This window comes from Cynocephalus volans, chromosome 6 (assembly GCF_027409185.1).
Source record: "Cynocephalus volans isolate mCynVol1 chromosome 6, mCynVol1.pri, whole genome shotgun sequence".
NCBI classification, from domain to species: Eukaryota; Metazoa; Chordata; class Mammalia; order Dermoptera; family Cynocephalidae; genus Cynocephalus; species Cynocephalus volans.
In genome coordinates, this window is record NC_084465.1 from 96,675,602 (window position 1) to 96,691,251 (window position 15,650).

Below are 15,650 nucleotides of genomic sequence, written 5' to 3' on the forward strand. Positions count from 1 at the left end.
ATTTTAACAATAAAGCAGATTATCAGGGCTAGAATGATGGCTTCTGCATGAATTTTAAAGGTAAAGTAAGAAACTTGCTTGCTTTCTGTGGCTGTGTCCATGGGTCTGGGGCGTGTCCCTCCCTATCGTGGAGCAGGTAATTGTGAGTCTGGCGTGCTCCTCTGGCCAGGTGGAGTCCTGCAGTCTTCTCAAGACCTGTCTGCTGAAGAGGTGGGGATAGCCCAGGCTGAGGACTGGGTGTGCCCGTTCTGTCCTGTGCCCCAAAGGCCTCCTTTACGCTTTGGCACAAATGGTGTCATCACAGGCTCATTAGGCAGGTCTTCTTGCTGTGGATGCCTCAGTGGTTCTGGGCGTCATAACCGTCTGGCACCGGCCCAGGGTCTCTGTTCTGGTGACTGGTGTGCATGGTGCAAGACGCAGTCTGGCCTCTGTCCTTCAGAGTCAGCACCCCAAAGTTAGGCAGAACTCTGGTCTGGACGGGTGTACCAGAACATATGGTAACATTTTGGCTGAATGTAAAGTCCTGCTGTGTGTTAATAGTTCAATAAGATTATTTTCATTTCAGAGAATGTCACTGGCTTTATATTTTCTCTAACTTACTATGTTGTGAATAACTTGCCTATTAAATGCTGAAGATTCTATCTCCTTGAGGGTCCTTCCTGGTGGCTATTGAGGAAGTTCAGGCTGCTGCTGAGTTAGGCTCACATCCTCCTGCCTCTTGCTTATTTTTTGTTTCCCCTCTGCTTTCTCCCACTCCTTCTATGGCTGATGGAGAAGGCAACAACACCCTCTGAGTCTCTTGTCCTTGTAGAGAAAGGTGTGTTCGTCAGTGACGGGGCAGCTGGTGGGTGGTATAGTCTTTTCCACCTTATGTGCTGTTTTTTCAGTTTCTTAATTCTATGTACTCTTTAATTTCCTCTGTTTGAATTGAAGATGCTTATAGACCAACGAACCTACAATTCTAGAAATCCACACCAGCACTTAGAAAATCTGGTCTGTGGATGGATGCTGTGTCAGTTTAATTTCACAGATTTGTAGATAGAGAATAAGGAAAGGGGACTCGTCCCTACCATGAGGTTTGCAGCAGCACTGATGATGATGAAACAGCTTGTAGAATCTCAAAATAGTAGTTTTTAAATATTTTCTCTTTCTTTATCTCTGGGTCTGATTCTATAAAACTAGAGATTTAAAAAATTAATTTGTTTTAAATTGACAAATAATAATTGTGTATGTTTATAGGGTACAATGTGATGTTTTAATCTACATACGCATTACAAAAGTAAAATTAGAGATTTAGGCCAGGGATCAGCAAACCAGTCTGCAGCCCACATCTGGCCCATTGCCTGCTTTTTGTAAATAAAGTTTTATTGACACACAGCCACGCTCTTTTGTTTGAATGTTATCAGTGGCTGCTTTGGTGTTGGAATGCAGAGCTGAGTTGCCCAGAGACAATGTAGTTTACAAAGCCGACACCAATTATCTGGCCCTTTACGGAGAAAATGTGCTGACTTCCCGGTCTATGCTAGATGCTCTTGAAGGCTCTTCTAGCTCTGAAAAGTCTCTAATGGTGAATCTGCTCTTCCCTCTGAGGATTGAACAGAGTGGTGAATTGCTTTTATCCTGTCCAGGAGAGTTATGGTCAGCTCACAGTGGGAAAAGAATTTCAGTGAGAAAGACGCGAAAGCAGTATTTTTATGGGACTGAGATAGGAAATTCTTTCAAGTCAACTGAATGGGTTGTCAAGAGAACTTCTTTCTGGCTTTCTTCCTGATAGAACTCCATTCACCGTGGAGTGAGTGTCCTATGTTGATTCTCCGTTCTCCTTTTCCAGGTTTGAGAAACCCTCCAAGACCCCTCTTGGTGGCTGGTCCCTCCAGCACAGGAAGCAGTGACTCAGATGGTGGCCTTTTCGCTGTCCCAACAACTTTGCCACCTAACAGCCGACACGGCAAGCTCTTCTCTCCTAGTAAGGAGGCAGAACTGACTTTCCGCCAGCATCTGAGCTCCATCAGTGTAAGTGCCAGGCCACGCAGCCCCGCATGCCACGTAACTCCCTGTTTGTGAATACATCCTCAGGGGTCGGATGCTATTTCCTTTACAGATGCAGTCAGATTTCTTCTTGCCAAAGCCCAGGAAATTACGGAACCGGCACCTGCGGAAGCCATTGGTGGTCCAGGTCAGGAACCCTCATTAAAAATCTGCATGTGTTTCCCCGGCTCCCCCTGGCAGGGCTAACCAGGACACACTGGTTTTCTTCCATGTCTCAAGTTTTCATGGTGTAAAATGGGGGGAATCTCTTACCCTTCCTTCCTTCTTATGAATAGGATAAATAAAAGTAATAACAGGGAACTTAAGGGTACCTGAAAGTACAGCTAGTCTTTGAGCAACATTGAAAACTGCTTGCAAAAATGCCAGAAAGTCCTGGGAAGTCAAGTTTCAAAAATATCCCAGATTGGGATATATTTAAGAACTATCAGAACATCTGTAAATATTTAAGTCAGCGGAAGCAGTTGGCAAGGCATGTGGGTCCGCCAGAGGCCAGACCTCCCATGAGCTTATATAATGAGTGTTGGGAGGACCTGTACATGCCACATGCAGTCCAAGAGGAAATGTAGGGACTCAGAGGCACACAAGAAGGCAGGCATTGCCATTTTGATGTGAAAAGATAAAGGAAGTGAGCTGGAAGTCTGAAATAACTGTGGCCTTAGAAATTTATGAATGTGTATTTTTTGCATTAATTCACAGGTTTCTTTTGTTAAACTCTTAGAAATCTCATTTTCTATTGAGATTAGTTTATTTGGAAATGACATCACATGGAAGGTCTTAGGAAGAAGTGTTCTGAATCTTAGATGTCTTTGTTCGCCCTAACGCAGCTTAGGTCATTTAATGTTGCTGTATCTCATCCTGTGCACAGGACACGGGGACACTCCCTGGCTAGGCACGAGCTTCGTCCAGGCTCACAAGCTATGGCCCGTGGGCCACATCTGGACTGCCTGTTGTTTTTATTTAAAACAGCTTTGTTCACGTATAATTCACATACCATGAAGTTTACCCATTTAAAGTGTATAAGTTGGTGGGTTTTAAGTATATTTACAGGGTTGCACAACCATCACCACCATCTAATTCCAGAACATTTTCATCACCCCAAAAAGAAATGCTGCACCTATGAACTTAGGTTGCCTCTCCTGCCTGTCTCTGGCAACCACTAATCCACTTTCTGTCTCTGTGGATTTGCCTATTCTGGGCATTTCCTATAAATGGGATCATACAACGTGTGGTCTTTTCCACCTAATATTTCTGTAAAGTTTTACTGGCACACAGACACGGTTATTCATTTCCGTACTGTCTGTGGCTGCTTTCCCACTACAATGGCAAGATCGAGTGTGGCCTTAAAGCCTAAAATACTTCCTTCCTGGACCTTCACAGAAAAGGTCTGCTGAGACCTTTCTTAGCCTTTGGAGCGAAGCTGGCTCAGAACATCTGTAGTTCTTGTGGTGTTGATAGACTGTACCCACTGCTGTCTCCAGCAGCATCTCCTCTCGGGCTCTGCTGGTACTGACACCGTGGTGTGACTCTAAGGGGTCAGGAGACAACTTGGAGAGCCCTGGGTCCTTTACACACTAGCAGAGAACAGAAGCTGTGTGCCAGGAGGCTAAAGTTCCTCATGACACTTGGCTTGACAAAGTTTTTTCTGTTAATGTTTTATTTTGACTACTGACTGTTTTAGTGGCTAATGTAGTTTTTTCTTAGACAGTAGTCGTCATCATTCCACAGGCACCCTGAGCACACTGAGACTTAGTCATCCACATACAGGAGCCTGTGAAGGAGCATCCCGCACCCTTTAGTGCCTCTGTGTTCCCCTGCTTGAGGCAGCCCAGAGTCAGGGGTCTCGTGATGGTCCACTCCAGTGGTTATGAACAGATTTACATAACTAGTTGCATTCCATCCTAATCTAGAAGAGCATTCTGGATTAAAGGTGGATCATCCTGACATTCCTGCAGTTTTCCCTTGGGAACCTGTGACTCCCTGGGTTGGTTTTGGGGAGGACCCAGTGGTCTGGGGCTTGGGGTCCACAGGACATAACTGTGCCAGGCATCTTTGTGTGGCTGACGTTAGAACACTCGGCTTCCTGTCATTGGGGTGTTTCTGGTGGCCCAGTTTCTGGCACTGGAGTCCTCGTTGCTGACGTCTGCCACTTCTCCTCACAGAGAACACTGCTTCCTAGACCGTCTGAGAGCCAGCCCCACAGCGTCTGCTCCTTCTCCGTCCTGTCTAATTCCTCCGTCACAGGTGAGGCCCGGGCTCTCCTCACCTCAGTGTGGCCTCACATGTGGGAATGGCAGGTGTTATTTCCGTGGCTCCGTGAGTGACATCTCAAGCATCTCTTTGCTTGTTCTACCAGCAGGCACCAACTGTGCCCTACCGCTGGGCACGGGCTGCAGCGGCTGGCGAGGCACAGCCCTCTGTGGTAGGGAGTGTGGAGGGAGTGTCCTTGGAATATGTCTCAGGTGGCCAGCGTGGTTCACACACTTTGCTCGGTTCAATTTAGTGGAGCATCTGTTGCCACCTTTGATGTTTAATGTCTTCTCAAGCATTTTACGGGGTAGATGTGTTCTTAGGGCATAGGAATCATGCTTCCGTAACTCTGTAAATTCAGTGGGACCCTGGCTCTTTAAAGTAAATCTTTTTTTTTTTTTCTTTTTTTTCAAGTCTGGCCAATACAGGGATTGAACCCTTGACCTTGGTGTTATCAGAACCACGTTCTAACCAACTGAGCTAACTGGCCAGCCCTGAAGTAAATCTTATATAGTGAGAGTCCTTTGGTGAAACATACCCTATGATTTATCTTATCAGTTTGATTTTCATGTGTCACATTTTTTATGGCAAGACCCACTCAGCTGTCCATTGCTTTTTCTCATGGCTGCTTTTCTTTTCTTTTCTTTTTTTTTCTTTTTTGGTGGCTGGCCAGTACGGGGATTAGAACCCTTGACTTTAGTGTTATGACACTGTGCTCTAGCTAACTGAGCCAACTGCCAGCCCTCATGCCTACTTCTCAGCTGTAGAAAGCCTGGCAGGGTGAAATCACATTGCAGTGGCAGAGTCCTGGTCAAGATCTGCCACTACAGCTGCCTCAGAGTCGCCTGCAGCTCAGCTCTTCACCCTTAAAGGGCCATTGCCACAGACGACAGTGATGACGTCTCCCTTTCATCAGCTCCTGGGGCAGAGGAGGGGGCATGGTGGTGTCACCATGGCTAATACCAGACCTCCTCTTCCAGTTGGGAGCCTTTGTGACCTCTGACTCCTCCAGTTAGCAAGTGCTTGCAGCATTCAGTGGTTTCCTGCTTGGCTCAGCTCCTGTGATCCTGACAGTGGTGTAAAAGAACCCCTGCAGCCCCGTCTTGTGGTAAGGGGGCATGGACGGGTAGGGCTGACGTGTCTGCTCTTGTCCCCACCCTCACAGGGAGAGGTTCCTTCCGGCCCATCCAGTCTTCTCTGTCCAAAGCAGCTCTGTCTCGGCCAATTGTGCCCAAGGTCCTTCCACCCCAGACCACGAGTCACCTGGCCAGTAAGTCTGTAACCTGCACAGTAACAGCCACTGTGAAAGGTTTCTGAGCAATGTTATTGTCACAGGATCTTTGGATGTTTTCTTCTTCAAACCACAATGCCTCCTATCCTTTAAAGCCATTGGCTTTTGCATTGAAATGAGGTGTGAGGGAGAAGCTATTCTTCAGCCCTCTTGGAACATATTATGGGGTGTCAGTAGAGCAGAGATTTAAAATGTTGTTTCTGTTGCCAGGTGCTATTGACTTAGCAGCTAAAAGTGCCGGCATCATCCCTGGGAGCCCCCTCCCTGTCTTGGATTCTGAGGGCTTGTCTGGCGTCTCTCCACTGTCTTCAGACAAGGTGACAGCTGCCGTCTCAAGTCAGGACTGCACTGGAACCCACCAGAATGGAGACCCTATCCCTGCCGTGGGGGTGAGTGTATTTAGAAGGGCTTCGCTGAACTGCCACCAGCTTCTGGGGTGGGAACCAAGGCTACAGGGCAGAGGTCATGCTGGACTACAGCTCTGTCTTTGGAAAGGTTGGGCCTGATGGGCTGGATGAGAGCTGCTGACCTGGGGAGGCCGTAGCTGAGCGAGCACTGTGCACCACAGAGCAGGATGGGGGTCCAGATCCACTGCAAGGAGGTGGGGGACAGGCCCTGTGTGACATGGATCCAGAGCTAAGATGAGCATGGAGATGCAGCTCAGTCCGAGAAGTGACTGTAACTGAGTGGCCAGCAGCAGCCCCGGGCCCCCTGCTTGGGCATCTCTGAGAATTCCCTTCATCTACGTGAGCAATGGTCTCTCTGCTGCCCACAGCCTGCTCAAGAGCTGCCCAAGGGAGGGTGGGTATGCCGACCCCGACAGGAACCTAGGACCCAGGCCTGCCTGCAGACTATGAGGTCAGCTTCTCGATAGAACTTGAATTTACTCTTTGGATCAACAAAACATTTTAAGCGCAGAGCCCACACTCCGAAAGCAACTTTACAGCATTGCCAGCCTAGACTGTGATCCGCTTACTGTGCGTCTGGCTGTTGGGAGGCCAGGGCAACTGAACAGCTCTCCAGGGCTGAGTTCCTGGAGGGTGCTGAGCAGCATTCTGCCACACTGTGGCCAGCCTCTCACTGGCCTTCCTGGTGTTCTCGTAGGGCACAAGCAACCCATTCATCAGCGTCCCCTCAAGGCCTGAGCAGGAGCCTGTGGCAGATGGTTTCCAGGTAGTGTGCGCTTTGGGGCTGATGAGCAAATTAGCCACCCCTGGACCTAGTCCTGCCAGCGGCCCGGCTTCTGTTCCCTGTGCTGCCATGATGCTCAGTGATTCTGTCCTCCCACACCTGCTTGCCTGCTGCCACGAGTGAATGACTGGCGTACTGCCTCCCATCTCAGATCTCTGTCCTCCCCTCGGTGAGGCTGGCTGATTCAGACCCAGTTAGGGAAGGACTGAGTTTTTTTGGCCAGGGAGGAGGAAGCTAGCAGCTGGTAACACCCCTAGCACCCACTCTTTGCCTGTGTACTTCCACTGTCTGGCTGGTGGCAGTCGGAACAAGTGCAGGCCACTTTGGCCTGGCTTTCTGACTCTGCCAGCCCTCGTGATCTCAGGAGAAGTCAGTTCCCAAGTGTGTCCCTCCCGTGGAAGGGTAGGTGACTGCTGTGCTCACACCTCTAAGGCTGAGGTTGATTTTTTGTTGCTTGTTACAGGTTTTGATGGGCTGTGTCTCAACAGTGCTTGTCTCCCAGCAGGGTGCATCCATTCTCTCCTTGTCCGAGCTGCCCAAGGCTCCTCTCCAGAACGGCCTCTCCACACCCCTGCCTTCAACAGAGACCTCCAGCACCCGGCTCTCTCCGCCCAACGTCTCTGCACTGCTGGACATCTCCCTGCCTGGCCCACCCGAGGACGTGCTGTCGCAGGGGGAGCCCGCCACACACATCAGCGACTCCATCATCGAGATTGCCATCAGCTCTGGCCAGTACGGTACGCAGCAGGTGGCCTCGCGCTGCCCCGCTGGAGGCAGGCTCCCTTCAGGAAGGGGCTGTCCCATGAGTGCTGCAGCATCTTCACCTCCTTTCTGAGTATTTGCTACACTTTCTGAGAATGTTCCAACTCAGCTGTCATTTTTGAGTGTTAACTCTCTGACACCACAAGGTGCTGCCTGGCTGTAGCAGGGCCAGGCAGACAAATGAGGGGTGTGTAGACTGATTGTCGGTAGGATTGCTCTTGACCCTAAAATGGGAGCAGTGTGGCTGCCAGCCTTTCTCCAGCCTGGGGAGAGGAGGGCGTTTCCCTAGTGGACTATGAATGTGGGCAGCCGGCCTATGGGTGTGCAGAGGTGAGGAAGTGGGTGGACTGTACCTGCCGAGGCTTAGGTCTCCCCGCTCTCAGGGTGGCACTCCTGATGGGATGCAGGCTGGGCTGGAGATAGGCATGAGCTCACCGCAGTTGGTTAGCCTGGGGCGGGCCACCCCACTGTTTGGCCTTTCTATTCTCAGTGGTGCGCTGGGAATGACATGCACCCTCCAGGGCTGTCAGAAGCACCACAGAGGGGTCCTAAAGCTCTCTGCACTGGGCCCGCTCCGTCCGTGGTGGTTGCTTCCATTACTGTCATTCTGCATCGTGTCCTTCCTGCCTCGTGAAGCCCCCTGAAAGGTTTGCTGTCTTCTGTAGATCAGTGTTGCCCTACAGGTATGGGGCGCCAGTGGTTCAGCAGCGCATAGCATGCGACCCGCTGCCTTCTTGGAGGGGGGATGGGGAAGCAGGGTACCATTCACCCTCATGAGGCGTCTTTGACCAGGATTTTGGTTGACAGGTGAAGGGGTCCCTCTTTCTCCAGCAAAACTGAATGGCAGTGACAGTTCCAAGAGTCTGCCTTCCCCGTCCAGCAGCCCCCAGCCAAACTGGATCACTTCTCCCACCCACGACCCGCAGTGGTACCCCAGTGACTCCACAGACTCCTCACTCAGCAGCTTGTTAGGTGAGTGTCTGAGAAGCAGCCAGGCCTCCTGCCCCAGGCCCATAGGGGGTTGACGTGTGGGGACACTGGAATCTCATCAATCTGTGGCCAGACTTCCACTAGAACCATTTGCCTGTTTGTTTCTCAAGTGTTTATTTTTTTCTAAGTTAGTTTTGGAGGGGTTTTTTTTAGTTTTTTTTTGTTTAATTTTTCTCTGAGTTAGTTTTTTTAGATATAACTTACATGTGGGAAAATGCACAGATTTCAGTGTACAGTTCACTAAGCTTTGACAAGCACATGCACCTGGCAACCCACAATTTGATCAAGATGTTTAACATTCCCTTTCCCCATGTGGTTCCCTGTGCCCTTTTTTGTTCATCCAGCTTTCAGCGGGAATCCGCCACTGGCAGGAAACAAAAGATTGGTGTCTCTGCGCTCTCTTAGTTTCCTTCTTTCTGGAGTCAATAAAATATTCTGAAGTGGGTGTTCAGCTGTCTTATGGCCTATTCTTGACTACAGGCTGGAGAGTTCATAGGGGTGTTCTCCTGCTCCCCACCACCTGTTGGCTCTCTGGGTGCCCGGCCTAATTGTGGTGGGAAGGGTTTGTTAGAGAAAGAAGCGTGGCCACTGTTTGCTATACAGGAAGAGCTCCTGTTGTCTGGGATCTGTCCCCTTGAGGTGTCAGAGAGCAGCCAGGGCGTGCAGATGTTCACAGTGACAGACCACCCCAGGGAAGGGTGTGTTATATGCATGATGAGCTCGGCCAGCCCGGCTGTGAGTGCCATGCCTCTCAGGTGGCCCAGACAATTGGGGGCTCAGGGTCTGAAGGTGCAGAGGGGCCAGCACCCAGCAAGTGTTTCCTGTTGTCACATATAACAGTACAGACATGTGCAAAGTCAAATACGAATCACAAGAAGTTGGAAACAGCCTTAATGCCTATCAGCGAGGGATTGGTCACGTGGGATACAACGTGGGGTGGGGGATGGCAAGCAGACGGGGATGCTGGGGCTCCTGGAAAGTGAGATGCATGTGTGCTCTGAGGCTCACTCCATGAGGAAAGCCAGCCCCAGCCTAGCAGTACCCTCCCAAGCATTCATGCAGCCTGTGGCCTTACCGGCCACCACCTCAGCCCCAGGACCCTTCCACTGGACTTGTCCATACCAGACTGGGTCTCAGGGTATTCTCCTCTTGGCTTCTCTCTGCAGCAAGTTTCATCTCCCCAGAGAAGAGCCGGAAAATGTTGCCAACTCCTGTTGGGACAAACAGTGGTACCTCCTTGCTTGGCCCCAGCTTGCTGGATGGAAACTCGCGGGACTCATTTGTGTCCAGATCCCTGGCCGATGTTGCAGAGGTATGTGTGCTGACTCTGCACCTGAACTTGACCATCCAGCCCTGTGCCGGGGGTTGCTAGATCTCTCCTGCAGACCTGTGGGTTTTTGAGTACTGCTCGCCAGGAGTTAGGCATCAGGAGACAGCACATACCAATCCAGGCCCCACCTCTCCCGAGAACGGGGATTTCAAGTCTAAAATGCGGCTCACATGGGCTCTATCCTGGAGCAGTGCTTCTCAGACCTGGATCCCTGGATATGGAGATGCTGGTATTCCTCAGGGATTTTGTCATCAAATACTTGAGGGAAACCCTGGATCAAGGTTCAAAACAGCTGTTTCCCATGGAGTCCTCAGCTTCTCAGTATCCTAGTGCAAACTTGCATGCTTAGAGGGTGAACTTAAGGACAGACTTTGGAGAATTCTGATCCAAGCCATGATGTGATTGGAAATTTTAGCCAAATAAAAACGTAGACCAATAATGTAATGAATCTCCCTCCCACCACGTATGGCGTTTCCCAAACCCATTTGACCACAGAATCTTTATTCAGAGAACACCTTGTAGCCCTCATGTTCCATAAGAAACCAGTCTCTCTCCCTTCCCATGTTTGCATGGACACTTGTAAGCACCCGGCTCCTGTGGAGAGTAGCAGGGCACAGACATCCTGAGGCAGCATGTCAGGACCTCACTGTTCATGTATGGTCTACAGGCCAGCTGCAGAAACACCTTGGAGTGAGAAATGTAGACTCTCGGGCCCACCCAAGGCCTGCAAATCAGAATTTACATCTTTAACAAGATGCCTGGGTGACTTATTGCACATGAAAGTGAGCCATGTGGAACAGACGTAGCTGATATCTTGTGAAACATCATGACCATAGCAAGTAACTTAAACATACTTACCTTCAGAAAGAGGAAATAACCGCCCCAGCAAAAGGACTTCACGAAAAACTCCGCACTTAAAAACATGGTAGCGTTGTGAGGTAGCCCGCATTGTCTAGAAGTAGAATCTGAAACGTGTGGATGAAATTAGCTGAGGGTGGGATTTGGAAGAAGTGACAGGGTGAGGAGTGTGTGAGGAGAGGGGAACTGGGTTGCGACAGGTTGATGGATGCTTCCACAGTAAACAGTTTAAACCCTGGTCAGAGGGGCGGCCTGCCACACAAGGCAGGCCAGTGAGCTGTGCTGTGAAGAGCAAGAAAAACAAGTTTAAAGTTCAAATCATATCAGAGGTCTATGCTGAGTTACCCAGAGGCTTCCCATTCATTCGTTATGTCATGGTGTTCACCAGCAAATACTTACCCAGGGCCTACTGTGTGCCAGGTACTACCACAGGCACTGAGTGAGCAAAACGAAGGCTCTGTCTTCACAAGGCTCCACTCCAGCAGAGGCCACAGACAATAAACAGTGGGAACTGTAGACTGAGTGAATTTGCCTGCAGGATAGAGTCCTAGTGCTGAGTCCCCACTACCCTCCCCACTGTGCTTGTCCTCTGCTCTGTGCCTCCCTCACCGCGTCACATCCACCATCCTTCTTGGGTTGCCTGTTCCCCCCTCAGGACCTTTGCACCTGCTGTTTCTTCACATGGGTGTATGCTTCCCTCACGTGTGTGTGACATTCTTCTGAACTTCTGCTCGGATCCAGCTCCTTGGAGAACCCTTCTCTGACCTCCACCCCATGGCAGACTCTCCCCTCACTCTGCTTCTGCTCCCTTCAGGCTGCTCCGCAGCCCTGCACTCCATTGTATACCATTTGCCTGTGTTTATTGACTGTCTGCCCCATGAGTCTCAGGAGGGGGGAAGCCACCACCCTCATCCCAGCTGCCCGATGGGCCAGGGCCTCCATGAAAGTTCAGCGAAAGAGTGCATGTTCAGATCTCTGCAGAGTACTGGGCCACCAGCAGCAGAGGCGATATGAGATTGTCATCTCTGTAGAGAACCACCTTCTGCTGACATCCCCACTGTGGTGGCCACTTGCTTCCAGTCCAAATGACAGGTCAGCTGACCTGATCTTCCTTTATCTTTGTCCTACAGGTGGTGGATTCCCAGCTGGTGTGCATGATGAATGAAAACAGCATTGATTACATATCTCGGTTCAATGACCTGGCCCAAGAGCTATCCATCACGGAGCCTGGCCGCCGAGAGATTCTATTCGATAACAGTGGAGGTGGCCCCCCCACTGGTGACCTCTCCCAGTGACCACACTTCATGGCAGGGGCACTCTGCAGGCTGTATGGGAGGGCTTACGGGCTGGTAGTCCTTATCTGTGGTAGATGAAACCTTCTTCAAACTATAGAAAACAAATCAAGCCCAGGACCCCACAGACAGTCTGAACAGAGGCACCTCTGCACCCCACAGTGTGCAACATACAGGAATAGCTGGTCACAGCCAATTCCCAATGAACAGAGGGCGGTGGTGTCCCAGGCTGAGGACAGGAACTGCCATGGTGTGGGAGCGGCACCTCACCAGTGCCAGACGGCATGAGGCTCTGCAGCAATCCTGTTTCAGCCCACATTCTGCCTCATTGGCTGCGCTAGACATTCGTGGGTTTTCTCTGTGGGAGAAGGGAGTGTGTATGCCTTGGCCTTGTCATTGCGTACTGGGGAGTTGCCATCTCCCCTCCTTGCAGGGAGGCTCCGGGACATTGCCACTGTCCTTTTGCCAAATCTGTGCCACAGTGCAGCCATTCTCTATGTGGATGACGGGGAGGACAGTGGCTGTGGCCTGGGCTCCTGCCTCTTGGTATCCACACCCTGAGACAGCAGATACTTCAGGGGGCAGCAGAAGGGTCCCAGGGCAGTGTCAGCAGTGCCAGCACCTCAAAAACACTGACCCTTGCTTAGTGCTTCCCATCCAGAGGTTTTCTCCTGGCCGACTTAACAGGAAGGGGAGAGAACCATGTCTTTTGCAGGCTGTGTGGGCTGCCTGTATGATCCTGCTAAGCAGGCTGAAAGTGTTATTCTTGTGTTGTAAGAATGAGGAAACATGGGAGAGGAAGAACAGAGTCCCCTGTTTGGTTGGTTTTCTTCCCATGTCCATCTGCAGTTTTCTTCTAGGTGGTCTCATGTTATTTCTCTGGGAAGACCCTTAAGTACTACTACAACTACAGATAAGGCTTCTTCAATGCTGGAGGTATTACTGTTTGGCACCTGAGACAAATCTGTCTTTGCGGGGAAGGTCTTCTCTTCTCCCTTTCACTGGCAGTGGTATGGGGTGTCCCCTGTGCACATACTTAATCCTTCACAAGTACCTTTGCCCACAGGCAGAATGTTTCTCTTCTTCCAGGTCAGGGAACCGAGGCAAAGGTTCAGACATCCAGATGTGGTCAGAGCTCACCAAACTCTTGTCCTTTTGGTGGTTTCTTCCTCAACCCCCATTAGGTGACCAGTTGTCATTCCTGGGGATGGTCCAACATCCAGTCTTTCCCCAGAATGGAGCACCAAGGGTTCTTTTGCTATCTCAGCTCTGGAGGTGCAAACACACGAATCACTTTCCAGCTACGTCCAGGTGTGGCTGGGAGCCATGCTGTGGTGTCAGGCAGGTAATGCCTGTGCCACAGTCCCACCTCCCACTTCTCCCTCAGCCCAGTAACCAGGATTGATTTGGCTTTTCTAACCCATCCGCATACCACTTCCTTGCCCCCCCCATCTTTCCCCTCCTGTGAGGGGTGGCAGCTTTTTGTGCCAACCCCTGCCCTCTCTACCGGCTTCTCTCTCTGTCCTCAGTGAAGAAGGGAACCAGGTAAAAAGGGGAAGGCAGGTAATGGGCACACTCAGCCACTCTAGACTACAGACTGGTCGTGTACTCAGAGCCAGTGGGAGGAGATGGAGGGGACAGTGGGCTTCTGGGCAGGAGCTTCCATCCTTTGTCTCAAGCTTTTCTGATCTTTTCCTGTAAGGTGGCTTCCCTCCTTCAGCTCTTGACACAGGATCTTAAGAAAACAGCCCCAAAGTTCTGCAGGGATGCAAAAAGGAACATGGTGCTGCTTTACTGAGAGATTTAGGCAGCGATGTTCAAAGCAGAGTATCTTTGAACCAGTTTGTGTTTTGTGCCTAATATATCAGCCTCTTGAAATTAGCATCCTACTAAGCTGAGGAGGGTCAGTGGCTCTCTGGACATCTAATTTGCTCGTCTGTGGTAGGTTAGGATACCAGGCTGAGCCTGGGCACTGCTGACTTTCTCGTGCTCCCATAGTCAAGGACCATCGATGCCGAGTCAGTGCAGCACTGATGCTGGGGCAGTGCCTGACAGCAACACGTGCTGCACCAGAAGGGAGAGGCATGAGTTGCTTGTCCATTGGGGACACCCCAAAGCAGTCTGTGTTACTCAGTGACACCTAAAAGGAGAACCTTGTAGATTAGACTCACTTTTGTAGGCTCTTTATCCAGAAGCATGTGGTTCTTTGGCCTAGCGTCCATTCGGCAACAGCTGACTGTGGCCTTTTCTCATCTGGTAGGTAGGTAGGTTACAGAGGAGGGTGGACTGACCTGTCTGTTGTATAATAAAGTTGACAGGATTCTGAAAATTCTGCTGCTGCTTTAGCAACAGGCAGGTATATGCACTGCTTGCCACATCGAGGGGAAATAGTGTCATTTGTAGCAGAAACCCAATGGATGCATTTTCTCCCAGCCTAAATGAATACTTATGTATAAAAGCAGGCAGCTGTTGAAAGCTAAAATTTTCAAAAGATCCAAGCAGAGAAGCCTCCACTTCCTGCATCTTCCTCTGCCTTTCCAAAAGAAGTTGTGATGGTCTCAGCGTGAGCCTGTGGCTTCCTCTGTGCATCTGAGCATGTCGTGATTAAGACGAGATCAGTTTCTTGAAAAAAATTCCTAGTCCCTCTAATGTTGTCTGGGATATTTTTGCTGATTCATCCTTTCTAAAGATTGAGACCAAGTATCTCTGATGTCAAGGAAGTTGGTGTTTTGGCCTCAGTTATTCACTGTGAATATGCCGTGGTGAGCATTCCATCCTTTAGAGGATGCAGAGGCAAGTTGAGGCTCATGACTTTTTTTTCACCTTTCTGTATCTTGCAGGTGTAGCATACTTGCTCAGGGAGTGGGGATCTTGGGGGACAGTTCATCAGCCCATCAGTTCTTAGCAGAATCCCATTCTTTGTTCATCAGCCCATCAGTTCTTAGCAGAATCCCATTCTTTGTCATTCTGCCTGTGGCCTCATTACTCGTGGATGACCTTTTCAGTTTAATAGAATCTAACTAGATCACACCATTGAGTCCAAACCTGGTCTGCAAAGAAAAGTGGAATACAACACTCCGGGAACAAGTTGGGAGGGAAACAATTACGTTTTCTCTTTAAGCGTTGAGATCTGTCAGATGCATTTGTGAGGCAATGTAGCACTTTGTCTTAAGAAAATCTAAGAGGAAAGATTTAATTTGAAAAACAGAACAGAAAAGGAAAACGCACAGAACCTTTCCCAGCTGTCAAAGTTCTCCTATCTCGCAGTAACTTGTGAGTCACATGAAGTCAGTTGAATCCCGGAAGCGCTGCAGCAACCTGTACCCTTGGCGCTCTAACAGCATAACTCGCTCCAGAGCGGATGGGCGGGGCAGCAGAACTTATTGCTGTTTCCTTTAATAATCATTAAGCCATATCATCAAAGGTTTTCGGCTTGAGATGTGAATTTGTTTTATAGATTATAAATATACAGTGTATGTATAAAGCAGAATGCCTGTCCTTCCTGATTATTTTTTTGTACCATATTGTAAATTATATTATTTATTCTTTACCAATTTGGGGAATAAAAGGTGTTTTGGTTATTTAATATAATAAAAGCTGTTAAACTTCTTATGTCTAAATTTCCAGTTCAACTTGTAAA

The 15,650-nt window shown here is 49.7% G+C and overlaps 1 protein-coding gene across 4 annotated transcripts in view; it reads left to right on the forward strand.

The window, feature by feature from the left end:
- Window positions 1-15,526, forward strand: part of CRAMP1 (cramped chromatin regulator homolog 1) — a 52,919-nt gene extending 37,393 nt beyond the window's left edge. For 2 of the 4 annotated variants that reach the window (XM_063100401.1, XM_063100399.1), the window contains exons 12-21: window positions 1,832-2,013; window positions 2,102-2,176; window positions 4,209-4,290; window positions 5,462-5,566; window positions 5,798-5,976; window positions 6,692-6,760; window positions 7,281-7,515; window positions 8,348-8,512; window positions 9,697-9,842; window positions 11,849-15,526. In XM_063100401.1, coding sequence (XP_062956471.1) covers window positions 1,832-2,013; window positions 2,102-2,176; window positions 4,209-4,290; window positions 5,462-5,566; window positions 5,798-5,976; window positions 6,692-6,760; window positions 7,281-7,515; window positions 8,348-8,512; window positions 9,697-9,842; window positions 11,849-12,013 — 1,403 coding nt within the window. In that variant the 3' untranslated portion in view covers window positions 12,014-15,526. The remainder of the gene's footprint in view (window positions 1-1,831; window positions 2,014-2,101; window positions 2,177-4,208; window positions 4,291-5,461; window positions 5,567-5,797; window positions 5,977-6,691; window positions 6,761-7,280; window positions 7,516-8,347; window positions 8,513-9,696; window positions 9,843-11,848) is intronic. The other 2 variants (XM_063100400.1, XM_063100403.1) reach the window with 2 other exon arrangements.
- The last annotated feature ends 124 nt before the right edge of the window (window positions 15,527-15,650 follow it).